We start from the raw sequence: 24321 nt of genomic DNA, 5'->3' as shown, positions 1-24321 counted from the left end.
GCCATCAAAGACAGCCTTGTTACAGGAGATAAAAGAAAATTAACTGGACAGATAATAAATAGATAGACAGACAGATAGATGATAGCTAGCCTACTAGGTTAAATGCTTGGCCCAGGGAGGATGGGGAGAGAGTAGGAAAGATTCCTTCTGTATTTAATGGGTAATAAATGTGTTTAACACATGGGTTCACTTTCTATTTCCTTTAAAAATATTTTATTTATTTATTGTTTTGCTTTGTGGGAAAGTAATTAGGTTTATTTATTTACTTATTTATTTTAATGGAGGCACTGGGGACTGAACCCAGGACCTTGTGCACACTAAGTACACACCCTACCACTGAGCTGTACCCTCCCCCTCATTTGCTATTTCTTTTGGCCTTCTGTAAAAAGGTGTCCTTTTATTCCCCCCTCCCCATGCATTGTTATGAGACAAATGAATAAGAAAAAAATCACTGTGAACTTGTCAGTATTGGATTTGGAAAGAAGGTGCATAACCAATGTCAAATCCAAGAATAACTACAAAATACTTTCAGTTGCTATTTGGTATTTTCTAGCTCTTTCCAAGGTTTGTCTGCCCCAAACCAGAGGTTTCATTTGCCCAGCTGATTCTGGACATTCTGTGGTGCTTTCTTGACCATCCCGTTAAGTTTGCCTGCCTTGACTCTTTTTCCGAGTCCTGGAGAGTTCTGATTAGACATTTCACGCTGCTGCGTAGTGCTAGCCGCTGGTAGAGACTTTCTCTTCCTTCACCACATCACGGGTGAAGCAGGTAGCGCGTTCTCATTTCACGGAACACAAAAATGAGAGGCTCAGGGGTTGAGCTGTTTGCCCAGCATTATGCAACGAATCTTTTGGGGGCCCTGAGATGAGCAGCCCAGATCTCTGACTTTCCCACCCCATTCTTGGTCGGGAAAATGTGAGGACAAAAGTCTCATGGAATAGAGAATTAATGGAATAGGCTGGATTCTGTCAGCTTTGTAGCAACATGGATTCCCAGTTTTGCAGAAACTCTATAAATAGATCAAATTACTGCCTGGTCCAGATTTTAGCAGGTTAGAATACCTCCTGTCTAATCGGTATGACCCCAGAAACTTAACACAAAGGAAACAATGCCCAGACACTTCCCTGGAACAACTGAGTCAGACTCTCGGGGGAAGGGACCTGGACATGATTTTTCGTTCGCCTAAATTGAGAAGTAGAAGCAATGCCGGTTCATGTAAACGGAGAAGTTGGGGCCAGCAGCGCCCACAGCGGTGAGCATCGTGTATTCAGATCCTGGCTGCTGCCATTCATGAGAGGAACAGCCCCCTTTCACGTCCGCAGGTGAGGACACAGAGGCGGCTCCAGCTCCCCCAGACAACAGCCCTGCCTTTTGAGTTTAAATCAGAAACAACCCCACTGGCATCCTTGCAGATTCATTGGCTCCTTGTTCCTTGCAGAGTTTACAAAATCAGATTAAATGTTCTCGGTAAACAGGATGTGCTCTTCCACTGCCAAACGGCCATGGGGGTCGGGGGGCAGACATACATTTCACTCAAAGTCATTTGAACAGGTTGTGTCTCAATTCCAAGAAAAAGAAAGATTAATTATCCTCTGCATCATCTGCCACTTTCTGGATTGATCTACAGATGGATAGACAATAAATCAGGGCTTTTTTTTTTTTTTTAATGTAATTGAAGTATAGTTGATTTATAGTGTTGTGTTAGTTTCTGGTGTACAGCATAGTAATTCAGTTTTTTTATGTGTGTGTGTGTGTGTGTGTGTGTGTGTGTTCATTTTCCTATTCTTTTTCATTATAAGCTATGACAAGATGTTGAGTGTAGTTCCCTGTGCTGTACAGTAGGATCTTGTCATTTAGCTGTTTTATATATAGTTTTTGGTACCTAGGGCTGTTTTTCAATCATAAGATGTGCCCCTAGAATTTCTCCCCCCTCCCGACATTTCTCAGTACAGCCCAAATTAGTACTGGCCATTGCTATAATTTTGTCTCCTTTCTCGGGGGTCCTGGGAAGGGCTCTTTCCCCGGTGCCTGCCAGCTTCAGCACAGAGTGGGTAATGCAGGAAAGATTGCTGAATTCAATCTCTGCGGGGACACTATGAATTCACAAGGTATTTGCCAGCTCAGCACTTCAGCTCCCATTGTGTGATTCTAGTGATGATGGTTAAAATAATTGGAAATTTACCTGTTCCCTAAAAGATAACCACAAAAGTGAATCCTTTAAAGTCCCAGTGGCGTGGAAGCCTCTACCAAATAGACATGGGGAAAGCAGTGGACAAATGAAGGCAGAGATTCCTTTCCTTTAATTAGCTTCTGCTCTTCATGCGGAGGCGAGGCACAGGCACTGGGAATTTTAATCATAACATTAATGTAACATTTAATCATCAGCTAATATTTACTGAGCCCTCGTTCTGTGCCAGGCACTGTGTTCAGTGCTTTACAAAGATTGTTAAGTCAATGAGTTATTCCAATAATCCTATATCTCAGGTACCATTATAATACCTATTTTTTAGATGAAGGACACACAATTTTAAGTTACGTTGCCTGAGGCACACAAAGCTGGCAAGCAGTGAAGTTGGGATCCCAGCCCAGGCAGTCAGACTTACCAGTCCATTTGCCTAATGACTGTGTTATGCTGCAAAAACCACCTGAGTGCTGCAAAAAAGATCCACATGGCAGGGCCAGAGGGGTGGCTGAGGGGAGGGGTGCAGGGCATTCCAAAGAAAGATGTATCTCTCGAGGACAGGAGAAGAGGCAGTGTGCTATAAAGGGTCAGAGTTCAGATTTGGCAACAGACTCACTGTGTGACCTGAGGTGTGTGATTTAATTTCCCCAAGTCTCAGTTTCTTCATCTGTAACCTGGGGATACTGATAGTTCTAACAATATAGGATTTAAGGATTAAATGAGCCTGGGGCAAAGCACTTAGTCTGATGCCTTGCGTATAATGAGGGCTTGATAAATGATAGCAATTATCGTTGTTACCAAGTGAATAAGCAAGACCTGAAATAACGAGGAAATCTCAGAAAGGATGACTGAGGCGTTTCAGTTGCCGAGAATAGTATGAGAAGAAGCTGGGAGGTAGCAATCCGTTCAGCCCATGTTTATGATGAATATTTATGACACATTTTGCAAAAGAAGGTATAATAAAAGCTTGTAAGTCAGCCTGCCTGTTCTGTATCCAGGTTTATTTATTTATTTTTAACACCTTCATTGTGGTTTGGTTCCTGTATAGTTAACTACACACATTTCAGATGTACAATTGGATGAATCTTGATAGATGTCTACACCAATGAAACCACCACCACAATCAAGACAGCTAAAGAACACGTCCATTATTCCCCAAGAAGGGCAATTTTCAAATCCCCAATTTATCCCTTCCCACCGCCTTTACCACCTGGTAACCATAAGTTTGTTCTCTGTCTGTGAGTCTGCTTCTGTTTTGTAGAAAAGTTCATTTGTGTCCTTTTCTTTTTTTTAAAGATGCCACATATAAGTGGTATCATATAGTATCTTTCTTTCTCTTTCTGGCTTACTTCACTTAGAATGATGGTTTCCAGGTCCATCCATGTACCTGCAAATGGCAGTATTTTATTCTTTTTTTATGGCTGAGTAGTATTCCATTGAGTGTGTGTGTGTGTGTGTGTATATATATATATATTTACCACATCTTCTTTATCAGTCATCTATTCCATGCAAATGTATCCAGGTTTAATGGAAGAAAAATGTGGCAGGGCTCAATTTACCTTAGGTGGTAGTGACCATGCTCGCCAGGTGAATTAGCCCAAATATTCTCTGGGCATTTGAGAATGTTTAAAGTATTTGAATATGATATAGTAGCAATCTATGAAAAGTAGTATTCTAGGAAAATTAATCAGCTGATGCTGCAATTGGAGATGATAATGTCCAAACCAATATGGCGGCCAAGGAAAAGGAAACAAAGGTGGCGGAGGTGTTCACAGGACTCAGTGAATGGCTGAGTTGCTGCAGCCCCTCCTGCCCTTGATTTTGTGTCTAGGAATATATGTGGGGTTGTAAGCCCGGGAAACTGAAAATGAAACCAGTAGTTGGCAGGTCTGGGAAAGGACAAGAAATGCATTAGTCCCCAATGAGCTGAATTTAGACCCAGGTGGAAATAGTCCAGTTGGAGAGCTGCTCCTAATATTTGGCAAAGAGATCAAGGATGAAATAAAGTTTGAGGAATTCTCACGTAAACTGATCATTAAAACTAAAGAAGTGGACTAACTCTTTAAGAGGAAGGGTGTCAAGAGAGATTATCCAAGGGCCCAGGAGAGGCTTGGCGGGCTCAGTGGGACATGTTACAGGATGAGGAAGATGGAATCACAGGAGGAGGGAAAGGAGCAAAACCTGGAGTGAGGAGCGACCCCCAGGGGAGGAAAAGGGGGAGGCGTTAAATGTTGTCTGAGACCTACGAGAAACCAGGGAAGACACGGACAAGTGAAGAATGTCACACTTGATAAAACACTTTTCATAATAAGGTGAGGACTAAAGTCAGACTGCCCAGATTAAGGAAATCTTGGAATGGCCATGACTTCTCAGGGTATTGTATTTGGGGGGAAAAAAAATAACAATTTTTCCACTTTAAGTAGCACACACACATGGTTCTTAAAAATCTAACAAGATGCCTTGGGAGGGAAATGGAAATTCAAGAGAAGTGAGGTCACTGGCCACAGACACCAATGCCTGCTGTCAGAGAGATGGAGTGAGCGAGGGCCGGGGAAGGAGGGATCACAGAGGGCTAAGATGGCCCTGCCAAGTATTAAAATGTTGGAATAGTTTAAACCACGTGGTAAATAAATAACTTCTGCCCCAAGCTCCTGGAGAGCCCAGAGTGCCCTCCACACCTCTGCCTCCACCACCCAGCCTCGACCTCCTGCACACCTCCCCACTCTCCAGCAATGAGAGCCCCTGGGGTTCTCTACTCTTGCAGTGACAAGCAGCTGCTCTGATGGGTCCACTACCGCTGTCATTAAAATACTCAGTATTATTTTGAATCTCATCTCCTAAAGCATAGAACCACAGAATTTTAAGGCTGGGGGCCACGCCCAAGCCCTCTGAGGCTCTAGACAGCCGTGCCGCCAACCCCAGGGCCACCTCCAAGGCAATCGGCGTGCACCCCCGGCATTGTTTTGCGAGGTTTTAGGGAAACCCGTCCACGTGGTAAATGAAAGCAGCAAGATGGATGAGATAAGAGCAGAGTTTGGGACTTAATGTTTTCATGGCGATGGCAATCTCTCGCTTAAAGGTTAAAATCCTGCAGTGATTTACAACAAGGAAAGAAAGATAAAAAGTTATCAACGCCGCACACATGGGCTGTGTGTTTTGGAAAGCTTGACCCCATTGTGTACAAACAAATGTTCCTCTGTAATCTGATAGGACTGAGCCACCCTCACACAATGCTGCTACAGGACCTTGTTTTAAGGCAAAGGAGAATTAAATAGGGGGAAAAAATTTCAAGGCAGTTGGTTAATTGGTATTGTGTTTCGTGTTTGTGTTAAATAAATGTTTAGCTTCTCGTTTGGCATGGGCGAGGGATAAATCAGCTAATTAGATGAGGTCAGCAAAGATAAGTCTTATCTCACAACATTGTAAAATGACTATAACTCAATAAAAAATGTTTAAAAGAAAAATAAATTAAAAAAAAAAGTCTTATCACCTCTGCAGTTGAAAATACAGATTGGTGAAGGCAGATTTTTAAAGTTGTCCCTGAGGATTTTTAACCTGTACTTCTGCAGTTCAGGAGGGAGGTGACTGATGGTACCCTGTCCTTATTGCAACCCTGAGCAAAGAATAGTCATCTTAGTAAAATCTGCAATGAAAGTCCTAAAACTTGGTACATCCATCATCTGCCATCAAGAGGGACTCTGCTTTGAATTATTCTCCAGTAGTACAATTGTATATGTGCATACTTATATTCAGTCTCTCCCCCAGCCTCTATTTTGATCAGAAGTACACGGTTCAGGTGGCGTGAACATATATTATGTGGCCCAGAGCCTGGGGAACAGGGCATAGGAAGATACATCCTTGGCTTCTTTCAAAGAATGCAATAATTTGTCTAGTTCGTCAGACACTGGCCAATGGTTAGTAAGATACATGACTTCGCTTGACAGTGTCCTAGCCTGTGAGTGCAATTCTTTCTTACTTAAAAAGAAAGCCTTGCATATGACATCAACTTCTGTGTATAACATGGACACCAAGCAGTTTACCAATGGGAAGACTCCATTCTCTCTCCTCCACTTTTTAACCAAATTTCTTGAGTTTTATGTGTTCATCTCCAAGTTCTGACCTCCCACACTCTACAATTCTTCCCAATATGAATTCCTCCCCCATCATTTCAATTTTAGCCACTTTGCTAAGAATATATCATGTCTCCAAATCCCACTGGCAGTCTCATGCCTCCCCTTAACAGACCTCAGCACCATTAGACAGTTGACCACACTTGGTTTCTTGAAACTTGGACTTCCCTGGTTCCAGACTCTTCTCTAGCCTTATTTCGTCCTTGCTTCTCTGGTCTCTCCTTCCCAAACATTTTGGCTCAATCATCTTCCTTGACTGAACCTTTGAGTGCTGGGATTCTGTAGGCCATGATCCTAGGTGTTCCTCTCTACTCTTCCTAATCAGTCTCATCCACTCCTGTCATGGCAGGTTGCCTGCCCTGGCTCCTGCTTACCTCACCAGCCCCATTTTATATCCATCTCCTGCACCCTTTTGGTGTTCTAGCCACTTTGATTGCTTGCAGCTCCTTGAATGTGTCAAGTGTTTTTCTGCCTCAGGGCCTTTGCACATGATTTTCTTTCTGCCTAGAACCCTCTTCCTCCCTTCCCTTAAACCTCCCCTTTTATTTTTAGCTAACTTCAACTTATGCTTCAGATTTCAGCTCAATTAAATACTTCCTCTGGGACACCTTCCTTGGATTCCCAAAACTAGGTCATGTCCTTCTATGAACAAGCTTTATTGGACAGTTTGGCACTGTGGTTAGAAGGATGGGCTCTGCCACTAACCAGCTGTGTGATTTGGGGCAAGTTATTGAAGCCTCCTATGGCTCAGTTTTGATATTGGACTATTAATTAATACCAATTAAATCCTATGATGACCATTTTGTTGGGATTGTTGTGAAGATTAAAGAATTTAATAGATCCAGTGCTCAAATCAGCACCTGGCACGTAATAAGTGTTCAGTAACTGTTAGTATTATGATGATTCTCCTTGGCATCACTTTCACATTCATAGTTAAACAATGAATTGAAAATTAATTCTTTAATAATGCTCATCTATTCCCTTCGACTCTAAGCTCCATAGAGTCAGGGACCATTTTGTCATTTTCTACTATTACCCTTGTACCTAGCAGAGAACCTGGCACTTAGCAGGACTTAGTAAATGTTTGTCCAGTGAATGAACATAGAAATGAACCCATGAGTGAGGGAATCAACAGATGTGTTTCATGCAATACTTACAACAATAAATATAATACAAGGAGGAAGGCTAAGGGCCTAGATTAAGTGCGGGTGTTCAGAGGAGGTTGGGACTATTTGTAGCTGAACATAGCAGGGATTCTCCAGCCAGGAGGCAGTCCTTTGCAAAGGCATTGAAGGGTGGATAGAATTTGAATATGTAGTCATTATCCCGAAGCTAAGGGGCAGGGGAAAAAATGGATTAAGAAACCAAGAAAATGACAGGATTATTTTGGTTTTGTCAAGCCCTGAAAAATAGTTTGACAGTAATAACTACTCTTCCCCACCCCCCGGATAAAGTCTCAAAGATTAGTTTTTATATTTTGACTTTGGGATGAACACTGGAAAATCTCTCGTGCTTATTTTAAATTATGAAAAAATAACCAGCTGCAGTAGCAAAACTATGATAGAGGCTTATTAAATATGACAGCTCTGAAAAATAAAATCCGGGTCATGGAGAGCCTTGAGCGTCAGTGAAAGTGATTGCCTTTGTTCTGAAAGCGGTGGGGAGAGGAACGGAGGTAACACTTCAAAAGTGCTTCGGAAGATCAGTGTTGTGTTCATGTGGATGGTGGGTCAGAGAGGAGGCATCAAGCCATCGCAATGGTGCGCATGAGGGGCACTGAATGCCTGAACTGTGTGGGAAATCAGAGGTCGGGTGGATAAATGCAAGAGATAGTTATGATTAGGCTCAGAAACCCAAGTGAGGTTACCGTGGATTTGAAATCATTGTGAGAAATCTTAGACTCTTTGAGCAATAATGGGACCTTCAGCGGCCAACTCCTTCACCCCAATTTGAAATTGCTGAGTGCCTTCAACTCCTTTTCTTTACTGTTTAGAAAACTGAGACTCAGAGATGTGAAGTGACTTGTCCCAGGTCACACAACTAATCAGTGGCTAAGTGAAGCTCAAACTCATGTCTCCAGTTGCCTAATCTAGTGTTCACATGGAGAAAGTTTTCCATGTATTCTTGTTGATATCCCACCCCTACTGAGAAGCTCTCATAGCCCAAATGGTACCTTTTCCCTAAAGGAATAGATTGCTTAGCTTATAATTTTGCTACTACTATGTATCAGCTGTGTGGCCTTGGTGAATTACTCATCTTTCTAACCATCCATTTCCATATCTGAAAAGTAGGACGAATTTAGTGGTAGCATGGGATCATTGATAGATTAAGTGACATAATCCCCGGAGAGAGCCTAGCACCATGTCTGGAACACAGCCAGTGAATGACAGGGGTCTACCATCATCATCACCATCACCACCATCACCAGTGCCATCATCACCATCACCATAGTAACCATCATTATCACTGTCACCATCACCACCACCATCATCACTGTTATCATTGCTGATAATTATTATCCACCATCCTATCCTAAAATGACTTTCCTGACTGTAGAACATTACTATTATCTAGAATTTTAAGAATCCTTGCTTGACCTCTTCAGTCCTGACTGACTCAGCCTCTAACTGCCATTGAGACACACAGCTTTGCCAGGCCTTCGTTCTCTTATCTAAAAATCTAAGAAGTGTGTGTGTGTTTGTAGGAGGAAGGGGCAAGTGCTTGAACAAGAGATGAATTCTAACTCATCTTCCAGTTTGAACCGTGTATGTTTTATGCTCTATTCAGACACACCAATAATCCATTTTTCAATTTTCATAAAACATCCCCAGAATAAACAGTAAATACTGAGCAGTAAACCAGAGGGGCACACCCACACTTTCTGAATGATGAAAACTAAAAATATGTATCATCTTTATTGAATTCTCTGTTAGTTTTCCAGGCATCCCATTATGAAGTCGTGAGGACTGGGTGACGTAAACAACAGATATTTATTTTCTCACGATTCTGGAGGCCGGGGGTCTGAATCACGGTGTCAGCAGGGTCAGTGTCTGGGGAGGCCCCTCTCCTTGGCTTGTAGATGCCACCTTCCTTTGCTGACTTCTGCTGATTTCACGTGGTTCTTCCTCTGCGGAGGTCTGTGTCCTCATCTCCACTTACAAGGTCACTGGCCATATGGGATGAGGGACCACCCGTAGGACCTTATTTTAACTTAATTATCTCTTTAAAGACCCTGTCTGCAAAGAAGCTCACCTTCTGAGGTGCTGCAGTTGGAAACCGATGTAATAATTATGCAGAACACAACGTAGCCCTCAGCAAATTCCAAACAATTGTGACTGGGCTGTTTTGGGCTTCACAGGCATAGTCTCTGATATTTAGCACAATGCTGCAAGGCAGGTATTGTGGTCTTCGTAACTCACGCCAGGAAACTGAGGCTCTGCGGGGCAGGCATCTTGCCCGCAATGACTAAGCAGTGAAGCTGGAATCAAACACAATCCTGTTCCCCTCCAGAGCCGGTGCCCTTTCCACTACGGTCTGTTATAGGAAGGAGAGGATCACGTGAGCCCGAATGCATCCCATTCGTCCTCTTGCCAAGTCAGAGCAAAAATAGCTCTGCCTCCTTTGTGGATGGTGAGCGCTCAGGAGAAGATGTGCCTCTGGGGAGCCGGGCCACGCCTCCATCAGCAGGCAGGGACCAGCTGCTCAAGGCAACTTCCACAAGGGGCCCGAGGCACAGCCAAACATCACCCTTTGGGTGCTTTGTTCCCTTTAAATAGACTCAATTGTCTCTGCTTGCAGTCTTCTCCTTTGCCTGAAATTTCCTTTTCTTGCCCCGTGACACGTTAAAGCATTACTCATCCTTCAGGGTCAGGCCAGTGATCCTGGTCACTCCCAAACTCACCCAGACTCCCCCTGGCCAACTTCCTCCTGTCACACTTACCCCTCATGCCACAGCCCCCTTCGGAGACAGGCCAACTTGGCAGATCTCACTCTATTACTTCCTAGCTGGGCGGTTTGGGTAAATCTGATAACCTCTCTGAAAGCCTTCATTTTCTCCTCTGTGAATTAGGATCAACATGTTTACCTCACGGGCTCGCTGTGAGTGGCAAACTGAGTGAGTGAACATGTTGTTGCACTTGGGCTGTGCCCGGTACAAAGTGGGCATTTAGTTAACAGCATCTTTTAAGCTTGTTTCTCTTTCAGTCTATGTTTCATGCCTTCCTGATGAGATTGAGAGCTTTTGAGGGGCCAGGACCACAACTCATTTCAATGTGTGAATGCATAGCACAATTTTAGGCCTATAGAAAGTATATGTTTGTTCGTTCGTTAAGTGAGATATATGACACAACCTCAAAGAACAGCCTTGGCTGTTGAATTGCATCAAAAACTGTGAAGCAGATCACCTCTGAGTCCTTACTCCCATTAACCCATTCATTCATTCACCATGGATTGATTGCCTCCCCATCAACGCTCTGTTTCTCCCTAGGAGTTTCTTTAGCAGAGAGAGGACTCTAGGCTGGTGATGGAAAGTGCCAGGAGGTTGCAGGGGACGTGAAAAGAGCAATGGGACACTGAACACATGGACCCACAGACTTCAACCCCCACTCTGCATCAGAAACAGCTGGGGTGGAAACAGATGCCCAGCTCCCACCTACCAGAAATGCTAATTCAATTGGTCTGGGGTGATATTAAAACAACAAACAATGAAAAGGGGAAAAAAGAAATTTGCCTGCTGATTGTTCAGATGTGTATCCAGGGATAAAAGCCACTGAAGCAGGTGAAGCACACATACTCCAGAGAACTTCCTTCCAGGGTGGTGGTACCCAGGCGATGCTAGGGGGAGGGTTGTGTGTGGGGCCAAAGCCAGGAGCAGAGCTCTGGATGGGAGGAAAGAGGCACCTGGGCAGAGGCCCATCCTATGTGGGCTCACGTTCATCTCTTGCCTGCCTTCTCCCCAGGAGGAGCCAAAGAGAGAATCAAAGGGGGAGGGGCCAGAGAGCACGGGAGGGCAGAGCTGAGGAAGCACAGCATTTCCAGAATAAGTCTCACTCACTGTTGCCTTATTCAGACAGAGCTTGGAACCACAACCTGATGATCACATTGGGTCATCAGACCTCACAGATGTGGTCATTTTGTGAACAGTCTTCTAAACCTGCAAGATTGCTTCTTCTAAACCCATTTACTGCTCCTTCCATCCCCTCAGTCAAAGCTGGGCTGGTCCAGGTGAGTGGTTTCCTGGAGATCAGTTGATGTGAAGCACTAGTTGTTTGGAAGATTTGGGAGAACAGTTCCCTGATATGTTTCAGGCCAGTTTCACGATGAGTGTTCCTGGTGCATAATCACTCCTTGAGAGAATGTCATTAAAGACTGCTTCAAGGGGCCCAGACCCTTGTCCTCCAGAGGCAGTGATGCTGAGAATCCCGGCAGCTTCTTCCCAGCATGTGAAGTCAGGGTGCTTGGTTTCCCTCCCGATCTCTTCTAAGTCCGCAGACAGGAAAATAGAGTCAGAGGCACCAGGAAGTTGAGCATCACTACAGGGTTACTACTAAGCGTGAGGTCATATCTCCCAGCTTTTTCTAAGACACAGCTGGCTCGCATAGGTTGGTGAGTTTTATGAGACAGTGTCCAGGATTTGTATTTTTCAAAGAGAAAGAGATTGAGAATGACACCAGATCATGTTATTTCTCTTTCTGCCTCTACTTGTCTCTGTGTCTCTTAGTCGTTGTCTGCCATTTCCTCCAGGAATTTGGAATAAATATGAACTTCTAGGGGACTTACAATTCAAGGGGCCCTACTGAAGATACGCTGCCTTGAAGAGGGGGGTGCTTTTCTGTGCTTTTTGTTGGATGGATTTGGATTTTTTTTCCCCACGAGCCAAGTTAAACAGCTTCCACCAACTTCCCCACAGATGAGAACAGCTGGAGGGTTACTGAGAGGTTGTTGATGGAGGTAAGAAGAGTTTGTCTTTAGGGCTCTCTCCTCACGTAGCCGGAACCCTAAAAGCTGAACCAATCTCTGACTGCTGTATCACTGTTCTAATCCGTCAGGCCTGCGCCATATTGGTTGTCAAATATTTTTAATGTTCCTTCTCCCTCAGAGTGGTGGGTTCTTCTTGCAGGTAGAGAACCCCCTCTCCCTACCTGCTGTGTAACTAATGACTGAACGTAGCCATTATTCTTCTTCTGCAGCCAGAGAACACCCCCCGCCCACAGTGGGGGTCCTTCTTGCATCTCTATTTCTATTGAATTGCAATGTTGTGGTCATAAGGTAGGTCAACAGAGAAAAAGTTATCCATTAAGTCAAGGACTGTCTCCAGGGAGGCTGGGGGAAGTTGGGGACAGTGGACAGTATTGGCCAGTGGCTGTTATACAGAAGCACCAGGCATGGCCATTTGGGTTGTGACCATTTGGTCATGATCATGACCAAGATAACCCCTGCTAACTCTGACAAAAAAAGCCAACATTTGGGAACCACAGGAAGACGAGAAGTTAGCTCTAACCCCTCAAATCCCTGAGTCCCTCCCTGACTGTCACATACCAAGGGAGGCTCATGAACCATCCAGTTACTAACTCTCATCACCTTGATTCACTGCCTCAGTGTGGAACCAGCTAGGCCAGTGCACTAAATCAGTGCCTAAAAAGATTCAATTGCCTTCTAAATATCCGATTCATCCCAGAAACAGTTGCTATCACCAGGCTAAGTCAGCCTGCTCAGTACCCCACAAAAGCCTACTGCCTTTCAAGAAGGAATGAGTGGCTATGACTTCCCTACAGCAGACACAGCTCTTCCCATAACCTACATGGCAAAGCATTTTCCAAAAGCCATTGAGTTGCAGAATTTAAAAAATGTATTTGATTGCCAGAGCTGCAAATTGGGTCAGTTTTCCAGGGCCTTCTGCTTCCTTCTTTTCCACTGGGGGAGAGGAAAAGGAGGCAGGCAGCAGCTGATGACTGAAACACAATCCTCCCTGGCCTGCAAGTCTTGGCTGTGTCTGTGTGTTATCCGGGCCAGGTCCCCTAGTGCTTCCTGATGGCTGCCCTCTGGATTCCACCAGCGGTCCGGGTGAAGCTCTCGCAGCCGCATGCCTGGAGCTCTGCATGGCTTTGAATCACACCTGAGCCTCAGAAAAGTCTGTGAGAGAATTAAAGGAGGTATAAGTATCCCCATTTCACAGATGGGGAAACTTGGATTCAACGAAGATAAGTGACTAACTCAAGGATGCAATTAGTTTGTAGTAATCCTGGATCCTAACCCTTATCTTCTGTCTCTTAGTTGAGTGTTCTTCTCACAAAAAGCCATGCACATGAAGAAATCAGCAAGGAAAAAAATCTGCACAAAGTAGTTTGACCTGCTCCACAGACCCGTGAGAGCTGGGGTTATTCCATGTGAAGTTCTCCTTTTCCAATCCAGCAGTCATCAATCTGGTCCCCAAACAACTTTGTTTTTATCACCCAAGTTGTAAAGAGACAGCTATCAAAAATTAATACATAAGAGGAGATCTGTTATGATGTTAGCATTCCATATTTTACACTCTAAAAACTCTAGAATGTAACATGTCTTTATGACTAAGACTGAAGTTTTTCATACTAATGGGTATTAGCTCATTAAGACGGGTCATGAAGTCAATTTAATGGGTTGCTACCAGAATTAAGAAAAAAATAACGGGGAACGATAGGAATAGAATTGAGAATATCAGACAGTGTTACATGTAGCAAAGGTAAGTACTGTTCTCTGAATCCTTTTGTTCAGGTTATGGGTACAGATTCACAATGTTTCTTTGCTTTTTTTTTTTTTTTTTAATTGAAGTACCATCAGTTACAATGTGTCGATTTCTGGTGTACAGCACAATGTCCCAGTCATGCATGTACTATGCATGTATGTACGGATATTGAATCACAATGTTAACAGTATTTCTTTCTGAGTATTCCTTCCCTTTTTCTAGCTCCCCCCCCCCTCTTTTTCTCCTTTCTTTTTCCTTCTCTCTCTCGCTCCTTCTCCACACCTATAGGAAATGTATCCAAACATCTGCTACCTTGGTTGTGTTGTCAGGTACCATCCCCAGCCCTCCCCAGCCCCCTGCCTTCCTGATGTCATCAACCCCTCACCCCCGAGTCTGGAGCAGACTGTTCTCTGCAATCAGTACCCTTATGTTCTTTCCTTTCTCCCCTCCACTGAAAAAGACCCTTCCTGGTGTGACCTTTGAAACAGGGTCAGCTAGTTCTTTCTAAGTTTGACCAATAAATCGCTCTCTCTCTCTCTCAACCATCCTGTTTTCATTTCAGGCAAGGCAACTTAAACTTGAAGAAATGAAATCTCTAAGGAGAACCACCTTGTGCTTCGTGATGATTGTGATGTACTCTTCCCAAGCTGCACTGAACTTGAATTTAGAGTCAGTTGTTTATCCTTCGGTGAGTAAACCCGTGGCTGCTCTGTTTTCCCCGTCACATTTTTTTTTTATTTCCTGGGAATGTCACAGATGCAAATTGCTTTAAAAAAAAGTTGTAGGGCCTTTGAGAAAATGTCACAAGTGGTGAGAGGGGATGATGAACATAAATAGGTAAGGTATCTACTAGCCTACAACTTGCCTTACTCTGGAATCAGTGGTGGTACCAGGGGACACCCCCTAGGCTTCCCTCCTTAATTAAATTGCCACTTCGAGGCCTGAAGCTCCACCCTGTGAAACTAACAACCGTGACTACAAAGCAGATTTCAAGGACTGAGCAGGACCTATGTTCTCAAAGGATTCATTCTGCCTAGAGCATCAGACTAAAGCACATTTCACAAGGTGTTAATTTGTGTCTGTGTTATAATCACAGACTGATACTGTTGAAGGGGTCACAGATAACATCTAAGCATTTGGCTGACAACTTAGCCAGGTCGTTTTGTCTTTGGGAAGTTCGTGGGAGTTTAGCTTAACTCAAGAGGGTGGTAAGTATCCCCTTGTTCCCTCTGAGTATCAGTGGGTTCTCCATTCCTTAGGCTACTCCATGCACCTGAGACAGGGCGGGTTACTGGTTATGAAATCTTATGAGACTTATGTGAGGCTCTCTGTGTCTCAGGTTTTTTCATCTGTAAGAGGATGAAAATCATAGTATTGCTTTACTGATTGCTGTGAGAATTAAATCAGTCAATATTTATAAGATGCCTTAGAACAGTGCCTGGCACTTTTTTTAAAAAAAAAAAAAAGCTTTCTCAGTGTCTGCGATCATTATTTCTTCTACTGTAATGGTACTTTTCTCTACTGATTTTTAAAAAAAGATTTGAATACTACTTTATTCAGTCTGTCACAATTGTTAGCCCTTCATTGGCAGATTTTAGCTTTACAAAATGTCTCTTTTTGTCCTTTTTTCAATTTCTATTCTTTGTCTTCTATTCTATTGTCAGCCCTGTTTTTATATTTGTCTTTGCCTGATCTTTATGTTTTGTTCAGCTTTTAATATATCCCTTTGCCTTACTGGTTCTCTTATAAACCAAGCAGGTTTTTAATCCAACTGTGATTGGGATGTATAGTTTTTTCACATTTGCTGTCATATTTAAAACACTTGAGCGACCTTCAGGATTTTGTTTTACGACTTTCTGCACTTCCTTCCTCTTTTCTGTTTCTGTGTCTTTCTGTGTTTGACCCAGAAACACAGGTTTTGCCTTTTTCTTTCATTCTTTCACAACTTGTGTGTCTTCTTCCAAACTCCAGTATGAAAGATACAGCCCGTGAAACCATATGCAGCAACTTGCTCTTATAAATAGAGGAGGGAAAAATTATTTTTCCCGTGGGCTGCACGGTCAGTGCGGAGCTCCACTTACCGCCAGTGCGTGGGGAGAGAGCCAGAACACAAGGTGATCTGAGCTGTGGGGCCAGCTTTACCTGCGTTCCAGAGTTTCCCAGGTTTCCTGGCGGCAACAGTGAGCCAGGTGAGCCCTCATTGCAGTGGCCCCGAACAAAGCCCCTCCATCTTCCTGGTGGCACAGGCTGGTCAGGGGATAAGCATTCCAAGGCTGCTGGGAAAACTTGAACTCATCTTCCTGGAAGTTCCACCAACCCCATCAAAGGGCCCCACTTCCCTCTCCTCCACCCAGGTCTGCCTTCAAGATAGACCTTCATCCAGCCCAGAGGCTGAAGCCCCCATTGGAGAGGTGCCCTTGAACTTGCCTTACCAGCTTATAAGCCCTGCGCTGCCACTCAGCTTCCACTTCTGCCACTTTAAAAGCAACAAGCGGTACTGAGCTTTTGAAAAAAAATTGGGCGTAAATACACATGAAATTTACCATCTTTTTAAGTGTATGCTTCAGTAGTCTTAAATCTGTTCACATTGTCCTGCAGCCAGCTGCAAAACCACCTTGCAAAACTGAAACTCTGTACCCATCAAACACCGCCTCCCCAGCCCCCACCCCCCACTCCTGGAACTCACCATGCTACTGTCTGCCTCTGTGGTCTTGACTACTCTCAGTACCTCGCGGGACTGGAATCGTGCAGTGTTTGTCTTCCCGTGGCTTCTTTCACTTAGCAGACTGTCCTAAAAATGTATCTATGTTGTATTATGCATCAGAATTTCCTTCCTTTCCTGAGTCTGAATAATGATCCATTGTATGCATATCTCACATTTTGTTTATCCATCTATCCATCAGTGGGCCCTTGGGTTGCCTTCACCTCTTGGCTGTTATGAGTAGTGCTGCTGTGGACATGGGGGTGCAAATATGAGGTGACAGGCTTTTGAAGTGTGACGATGATGTAGTGTCCTAAACCTCAGTGTGCACATGAATCCATCTGGGAACCTTCTTAAAGTGCAGGTTTCAACTCAGGAAGTCTGGGGTGGGGCCCTGGATGCTGCCTTTCTGACAAGCTGCCCTTGCTCCGGCCCCAGGGACTGAACTTGGGGCAGTAAGGCTGCAGGCTCTCAATGTTGGCGTTAGCCCCAAGTGCAAAGCCCGGCTCTTACACTAGCTAGCTTTGGAAATTTAGTCACGTTTCTTCATCTCCCCGAACCTGTTTCCTCTACATCCTAAGAAAACATATTGTCTCTCCTTCATTGGCTTGTTGTGAAGATGAAAGGGTCTCATATATGCATCACAGGGCTAAGGCACAGAGCAGGTGCATAAGATTTGGTGGTCATTTTTGCTATTCTGGTACAAATAAACCTGTGCTAGCATGCCTATTCGAGGGGACATTCCAACAGGACCCTTGCTGAGACAATCACCTCACTGGAGGCAAAGATGTGAGGGGATTCCCAATCAAGAAAGAGACAGATGACTGACAGGGCCCCGGTGGGGAGGGGTGAGATCTGGCGACAACTTGTTTGTCATCCGGTTCCCTGGGGGTTTTCTTTTCACACATGAAATGCCACCTCTGGTTCCTGACCGGTTGTCTAGCCCCAGTTCAGGCCACCGCCCCCATCACCACCACCACTGTGACTATTTGTAATGTTGTCATGTCCAGCAGGTGGGGCATTTCCTGGAATTAGTGACCTTGTGTCTTCTGGCTGGAGCTCGGCCTACAGGAAATCCCTTCTGGACAGAGCCGACCATTGTCCTCCAGTACCCATCTGGGTACCTCCACATGGACAAGCAGAGGGAGCCCCAACCGAAGCTCTGGTTTTGGGGTTGTTTTTTCATTCTTTTTTTGTAGGGGGACAGTAATTCTATTTTTTTTTTAATTTTTTTTTTTTAAATGGAGGTACTGGGGATTGAACCCAGGACCTCATGCTTGCTAGCACTCTGCTATTGAGCTACACCCTCCCACCCACCGAGGCTCTGGTTTTTGTCTGAAGGAAATACTCAGCATTGGGAAACCCTGACAGGATCTGTGCTCAGCCTCGTAGTTCCCTGAATTGGGGTGACATAAGACTCAGGAGGGCAAGGCTGTCCCCCGGTGAGACCCAGAACAGCTGGGCACACAGCACTGCCGGAGGTGACATGAGCATCTGGTGAGCCTCAGCACGGTATTTTTCATAATGTGAGAAACTAGCAGAAGGGCAATGCTTGGTGGTAGAGTGTCCTTAGCATGCACAAAGTCCTGGGTTCAATCCCCAGTACCTCCATTGAAACATAAAAATAAATAAATAAATGAACAAATAAAAATTAACCTAATTACCTACCCCTTCCAAAAAAGAAAAAGGAAAAAGAACTCATTACAGAGAAAAAAAAAAGAGACTGAGAATGAGTGGATGACTTCTCCAACTAGAAAGAAGAGGACATGGCAGGATTCAGCTCTCGGTGTGACTCCCGCACATGCCTTATTGGTATCCAGGCCCCGTGACTTGGCAGCCCAGCTCTTCGTGCCTTCTCGAGCCTGGGAGGTCAGGGGTCTTCACCACAGCCAGCACCCCCAGCGAAAAGTCAGAGGCTTTCTTGCTTTCAGTATGTTTTTCCTCCATTTCCTCCAATGATGACAGGGATTAAAATTAAAAGTCAGTCATTCTCATAAAAAGTTATGAATCCTCACTGAACAACAGAGCCAGGAGGTGACAGAATTAGGGAAATAGCGCTTTGCACAGGTGTCCTGTGAAAGTTTTCGATAATCACCATGCAAATTCAAGAAATAATTAAAAAGTGGTGCTTCTCCAAAGGTGGCCTCAGGTCCAGGGATGTGCCGGTTGAAAAAGCGGTTTTCCTCACCCCACCCCAGACCTGCTAACTCAGATTGGGGGAGGGGAGGGAAGTGATCCTTACGGTCGCAGAGATTTGAAATGCTCTGCTCGCGAGAACTGAAATGTACCTTGATTTTAACCCGCAACTGCCAGCAGCAAGTCTTCAATTCTTTAACACCCCAACCCTCACCAACTGGAAAATGGGAGAAGTGAAACCTCGGCCTGGGAGAGCTTCCCAAAGGTGACCACCAGCAGACACCTCCTCCTGGGCTGAGTCCCCAACAATGGCCCATGAAGAGGGACAGAGAAAGCTTCCTAGTGGCTCCCCTTCCCCACCCCTGGGCCCCCGGGGGGATGGAGGCAGGAATGCAGAGAAAGAACCTTTCCTTCTGCCTGGGCACAGAGCCAGAATGTACTCCAGCGGAAGCCGGACAGGAACCAGCCCTATACGTTGACTTTTTGTTATTTGGTGGTTCCTGCCCATTCCAGGAGAGCTCACTGCACAGGAAGCAGCACCTGGGCTCTTGAAGTCCCAATTACCATCCTTCATTCCTCTGTTCATTTCTTAGAGAATGTGTATGAACACTCAGGTCCACAGTTCCTACACAGTTCCTATGGATATTAACATCAGTTGTTGAAAAGAAGGAGAAGATGGAGGGGTCAATTGAGTAAGACAGAGAAGATATGCCGGTTAGGAGAGACTGGGTCACTGAGGCAAACCCACAGTTTCCCAGGGTATCTCCTGATAAGACGACGCAGTGCCTGTGTGGATAAGTGCAGACTTTGGAGGCAGGCTAGCTGGGTTTGAGTCCCAGTTCTGCCATTTAAAGGCTGTGTGACCTTAGGCAACTTATTTGACCTCTCTGCACCTGTGTTTTCTCATCCATGAAATGTGGCTAATAACAGTATCCACATCTTAGATTGTCATGAGGATTAAATAAATAAGCACATATCAAGTATGTAACAGTGCCTGGCACGGGGTGTTGAGGACGTCTTAGGAATTCTTACTTTTGTTAACATTACGAGGTGCGATAACTAGGGGAAAACTGGTAGAATTTTTCACAGAGGGCAGAACAGGCTGTGTCTCGGGTGGCTTTCATTGGTGCATGGGGTTGATGGTAAAGCACACACACCCTGGAGGGCAGGGGTTATCTGGCTCTTCTATTGAGCCTTAAGGAAGTTTGGACTGGGAAATGCATCATGGGGAAACTGCCTTGGAGGTAGGGACGAGCTAGGAACCCAGGGTCGGGTCAAGGTGGGGTTATAAGCTACGGAGCTGGCAGTGACCCCAGCAGCAAAGCCAACCGATGTCAGTTCTTAAACAAAGAAGCCACGTGATGACAGTAGATGAGCTCTACAGAGATGAAGCAAGTGGTATCCAGAGAGGACCCTGTGAATGGTGTCCCCAGAGCAGTGCGATGCCCTGTCCCAGAATAGCACTTACTAGATCACTAAAACTTGTCTAATGTTTTACATTTGTTAATCATTTGATCCTCACAACAACCTCATGAGGCAAGCAATTTTTGTCCCTATACTATAGGTGAGTACGGAGGCACAGAGGGGTTAATTAACTTACCCAAGGTCACACAGCCATATTATGGCAGAACTAGGATTTGCATTCAGTATCTGCAGAGTTTTTACTCTTAACACACATATTTTCTGATCTAACTAATGTTTATTAAGAGTTTACTATGTTCCACACTGCAGTTTGCTTAATTCTCAGAACAATTCTACCAGGTCAGTCCTATTATTATTCCAGTTTGCAAAAAAGGAAACTGAGGCTCAGAGAGGCTAAGTAACTTCCTCCAGGTCACTAGTAAGGGGCACCACTTGATACTCAGCAGACTGACCCTAGAGCTGCCTGTCACAGTCCCCACCTTAGAAAGTAATCATAGAACCCTCCAGGAGGAAAAGGGCCAGAGGAGGAGAAAATAATTTCTAAGCATGCGCAATCTAAATAGCCCTAATGCCGCAGAAATATTGGGGCGGGAACAGGCTGAGTGTGGAGGAGAGGTCGTGAGACTCGTTTAGAAGGTCACTGGAGTGACTCAGGGTTCAAGTCTTAGCACAGTGGAGAACACCATAATTTATACTCTTGACGCTTCAAGCTGCAGGAACTCTGAGAAACTCAGATAGGCGGCTTTCTTCCGCTCCTGGATCTAGAGACTGGTGTACAGAAAGTCGATGCCAAGATCACACCACAGAGGCAGCTCCCTTTGATTTTCCCGACCCGCCAATGGCTGTTGGCCTGCCAACCGCAGGGCGCAAGGTGCCAACCCAGAATCCGCAGTCCTACACTTAGCTCGAACATTCAGGGGCATGTGACCAGAAAGCCATCGTGAAAAGACATCTCTGACACTCACTGAGGATTTTTTTTAAATGTTCTTTCAGCTTCTCCATGGACATGGCCTAGCAGGGGAGGACCCAGTAAGGCAAAAACGGACTGGTATGTAACTCTTGGCTTAGCCACCTCTTCTAGTAAGTCCCATCAAATGACATTTGCTGTAATTTTTTGAAATGCTGTGACCCACATAATTCAATCTTCCAGCACATCAGGGTTCAATTTCTAGAAGTAACTGCCAAGGAACCCCATGCTCTATTCTCTCAAAGGACATGAAGCAGGTTTTATCAACACATCCAATCCCTGTGTCCTCTCCCATCACCGCTCCTCAGATCCAGAAGATTTCCCCATGGCTCTTCTCATAGCTGCCCTCCACTGCCACCCAAAAGCCTGCTTCTCCACTCTCCACCCAGCAGGCTCGCCTTTTGCCCTTTTAAAACTTTTAATCTCGCTTCCTCTCACTCAGCCCTTTTCCCTGGATCAACTTAACCACTAGATTCAAGTCCTCCTCTGCCTCCCACTCCAGTTATCCTACTAAATTCCAAAGAGGTGGTCCAGAAAATCCAGGGCTCTCCGAAAGAGTTGGGGGCAGGTGGGGGCTGTGAACACCACAGCGTCCCCTCCCATGTGCAGGACCCTGGACAAGGGCAGGTGGGTACGTCTATAGGCTGCATCTTCCAAGGACCAGATCCTCCTCCTTCCACCACAGCAACCTTGCAAAAGCATCAATCTGATTCTGCATGAAATCCTTCAAGGATTGCCTTGGAGACAAAATCCAATCATCTGCTCGCGTCTTACTGGATCCTACGTGCTTTGCCTGTTTGCTTTCCTTCTGTTGCCTTTCACAGGGTCGTTACCCCACCCACCATCCCCCTTTGCTTGTCTGGGGGACTCAGTTCACATGGGCTTCTGCCCTGTCATGCCTTCCATCAATTCCCCAGACAGGGAGGGGCTGCTTTGCCTGGGTTCCCATTACCCTTGATACGTTCCCATAGCACAATATTTGTCCCAAGGCATTGGAATTATTTTGCTTCCTCTTTGCCACTCCCAGGAGACATGAGCTCCCTTGAACCCTCTTCCTCCCAGCAGCCTGGCATGTAGCCCAGTGTCTCAACAGCTGAGGGAGCAAATAAAGAGAATGCTTGTCTCTGTCCTAGCTGCCCTTGGGTCAGCTCAGAGGGTATGTTCCTTTTTGATAAGCACCTGCTGGCTCAGTGGCTATACCAGCTGTCTTAACCTGTATCCTTGGGACTGAATCATTTTCCAGGCATGTTGTGACTTGGTCTATTCCATCTCATAGTCTGAAAGAGACATTAGGCTGCTTGACAGAGGAGGTTCCCCCCTTGGGCAGGACAGAGAGGTATCTGGTAGACCTCTTTACAGGGCCATAACCAGATCTGACTGTTGCCTGGTGCTTGAAATGAGAATTCAACCACATTTTTTTTTTACTCTGAAGTATAGTTGATTTACAATGTTGTGTTAGTTTCCAATATACCACATAGTGATTCAGTTACATATAATCTTCTTCATTATAGGTTATTGCAAGATATTGGATGTAGTTGCCTGTGCTGTACAGTAGGACCTTGTTGTTTATCTATTTTACACATAGTAGTTTGTATCTGCTAACCCCAAACTCCTAGTTTCTCTCTCCCTCTTCCTCTTTGGTAACTGTGGTTTGTTCTCTATTTGACCACATTTTGTCAAGCTCAAGAAATGCTCACTGGAAGCTCTTACTGTTGGTCATTTCCCCTTCCCTTCCCTTCTTTCCTTTCTACTTCAGCTGTGTCTTACATCCCTGTGGGATCCTCACTCTCCCTCCTCCCCTCCTTCCCTCAGGTAGCATCACCTCTACCCCGTCCTGACACCCCCTCCCGCCCTCCTGCCCCTGTGACAGGAGCAAGGCCAGTGATGTCCCCATTCTGTACTTTCAAAGCCTTTTGTTCCTAAAATCACACCATCTGTGGTGAGTTCCAGCTCCAGGCTTCTGCCAGCTTCTTCTCGGGCTCAGGCCGCCAGCTTCCCCAGGGCCACTTGGTGACCTGACAGCTGTAAAAGTAACGTCTTCCTGCACTTCTGGGCCAGGCTGTTTGTGAGCCAGGTGGCCCATGTGAGAGCTTAGCCCCTGGAGAGGAAACCACCTCTACACCTAAGGATTTGACATTCCAAAACTTTTCCAGATGTGCTTTCAGTAAAAACAATCATGACAATGATAAAAGACCATGGAAACATTTTCCGTTTTTTTAATACGTGGTCTTTTGTACTGTGGAGTCATTTTGGAAGTGTGCGTGACTCAAGCCATCATCTGCAGAAGATCCTTCTGGCCTTGGTACTTTTACAAAATCCCTGAAATTGTCATGGAAAGGCCCAAGTGCTAGATTGCAGATACTCAGAATATAAATTGTAGTTCAGAGCATCGCTGTCCAGGGAAACTAGGACAGCAGGCAATAGGAGGCTTCCATTCAGCAGATCCCACACAGCAGTGCCTGTGTCCTGGAGCCTTAATGCCAGAAAGGGGCAAACCAAGTTCCCAAGAGAAAAAGAATGCTCAAAAGGAATTTCTTTTTCAGGCACTGGACCAAATCTTTAGATCTTCAGGGCTTGGGGTAGAATCATCTTTAAAGGCAGGCTCAGTGCTCATATTTATTCTCCGAGCTATGGGTGTCTTCCTACATCACATACAGATGTGTCACAAACACACACATATATACACATACATACAAGTACACAAGTATATCTATTATTACCGTCCAGAGTTGTTGAAAGGATTAAATAATATCATGTACATGTTTTTAAAACATGAATAGGGTTATCTGAGGGGGGGTTTGTTTGTTTTGATGGGTTTTTAATTAAAAACAAATCTAATTGATTTATTTACAAAATAACTGCATTTGAAACAGCCTGAAAGGTCCCTGGTACAGAGAAGTCTTCATGTAACTGCTGATGGTAGGAGGAGGGGTGACACAATATTAGCATTTTAGGAAAACTATTTCAAAACTCTGTGGGCGGGGGAAGAGGAGCCTGTACGCAAACCTGAGAATGAGTGTGAGTTGGCTGCTTAGAGCAGAGTGGGTGTCGTGGGGCAGAGGG

General features: G+C 45.0%; 1 protein-coding gene across 6 annotated transcripts in view; it reads left to right on the top strand.

Annotated features, from left to right (window-relative positions):
- The window catches only part of ADGRF5 (adhesion G protein-coupled receptor F5), a 93042-nt gene that overhangs the window by 27903 nt on the left and 40818 nt on the right, over positions 1-24321 (top strand). For all 6 annotated transcript variants that reach the window (XM_010973849.3, XM_045509406.2, XM_045509405.2 and 3 more), the window contains exons 2-3: positions 14595-14720; positions 21285-21339. In XM_010973849.3, coding sequence (XP_010972151.2) covers positions 14619-14720; positions 21285-21339 — 157 coding nt within the window. In that variant the 5' untranslated portion in view covers positions 14595-14618. The remainder of the gene's footprint in view (positions 1-14594; positions 14721-21284; positions 21340-24321) is intronic.

This window comes from Camelus bactrianus, chromosome 20 (genome assembly GCF_048773025.1).
Source record: "Camelus bactrianus isolate YW-2024 breed Bactrian camel chromosome 20, ASM4877302v1, whole genome shotgun sequence".
Lineage (NCBI taxonomy): Eukaryota > Metazoa > Chordata > Mammalia > Artiodactyla > Camelidae > Camelus > Camelus bactrianus.
The sequence above is the reverse complement of the archived record's forward strand: the minus strand, read 5'-3'. Positions and strand labels throughout refer to the sequence as shown.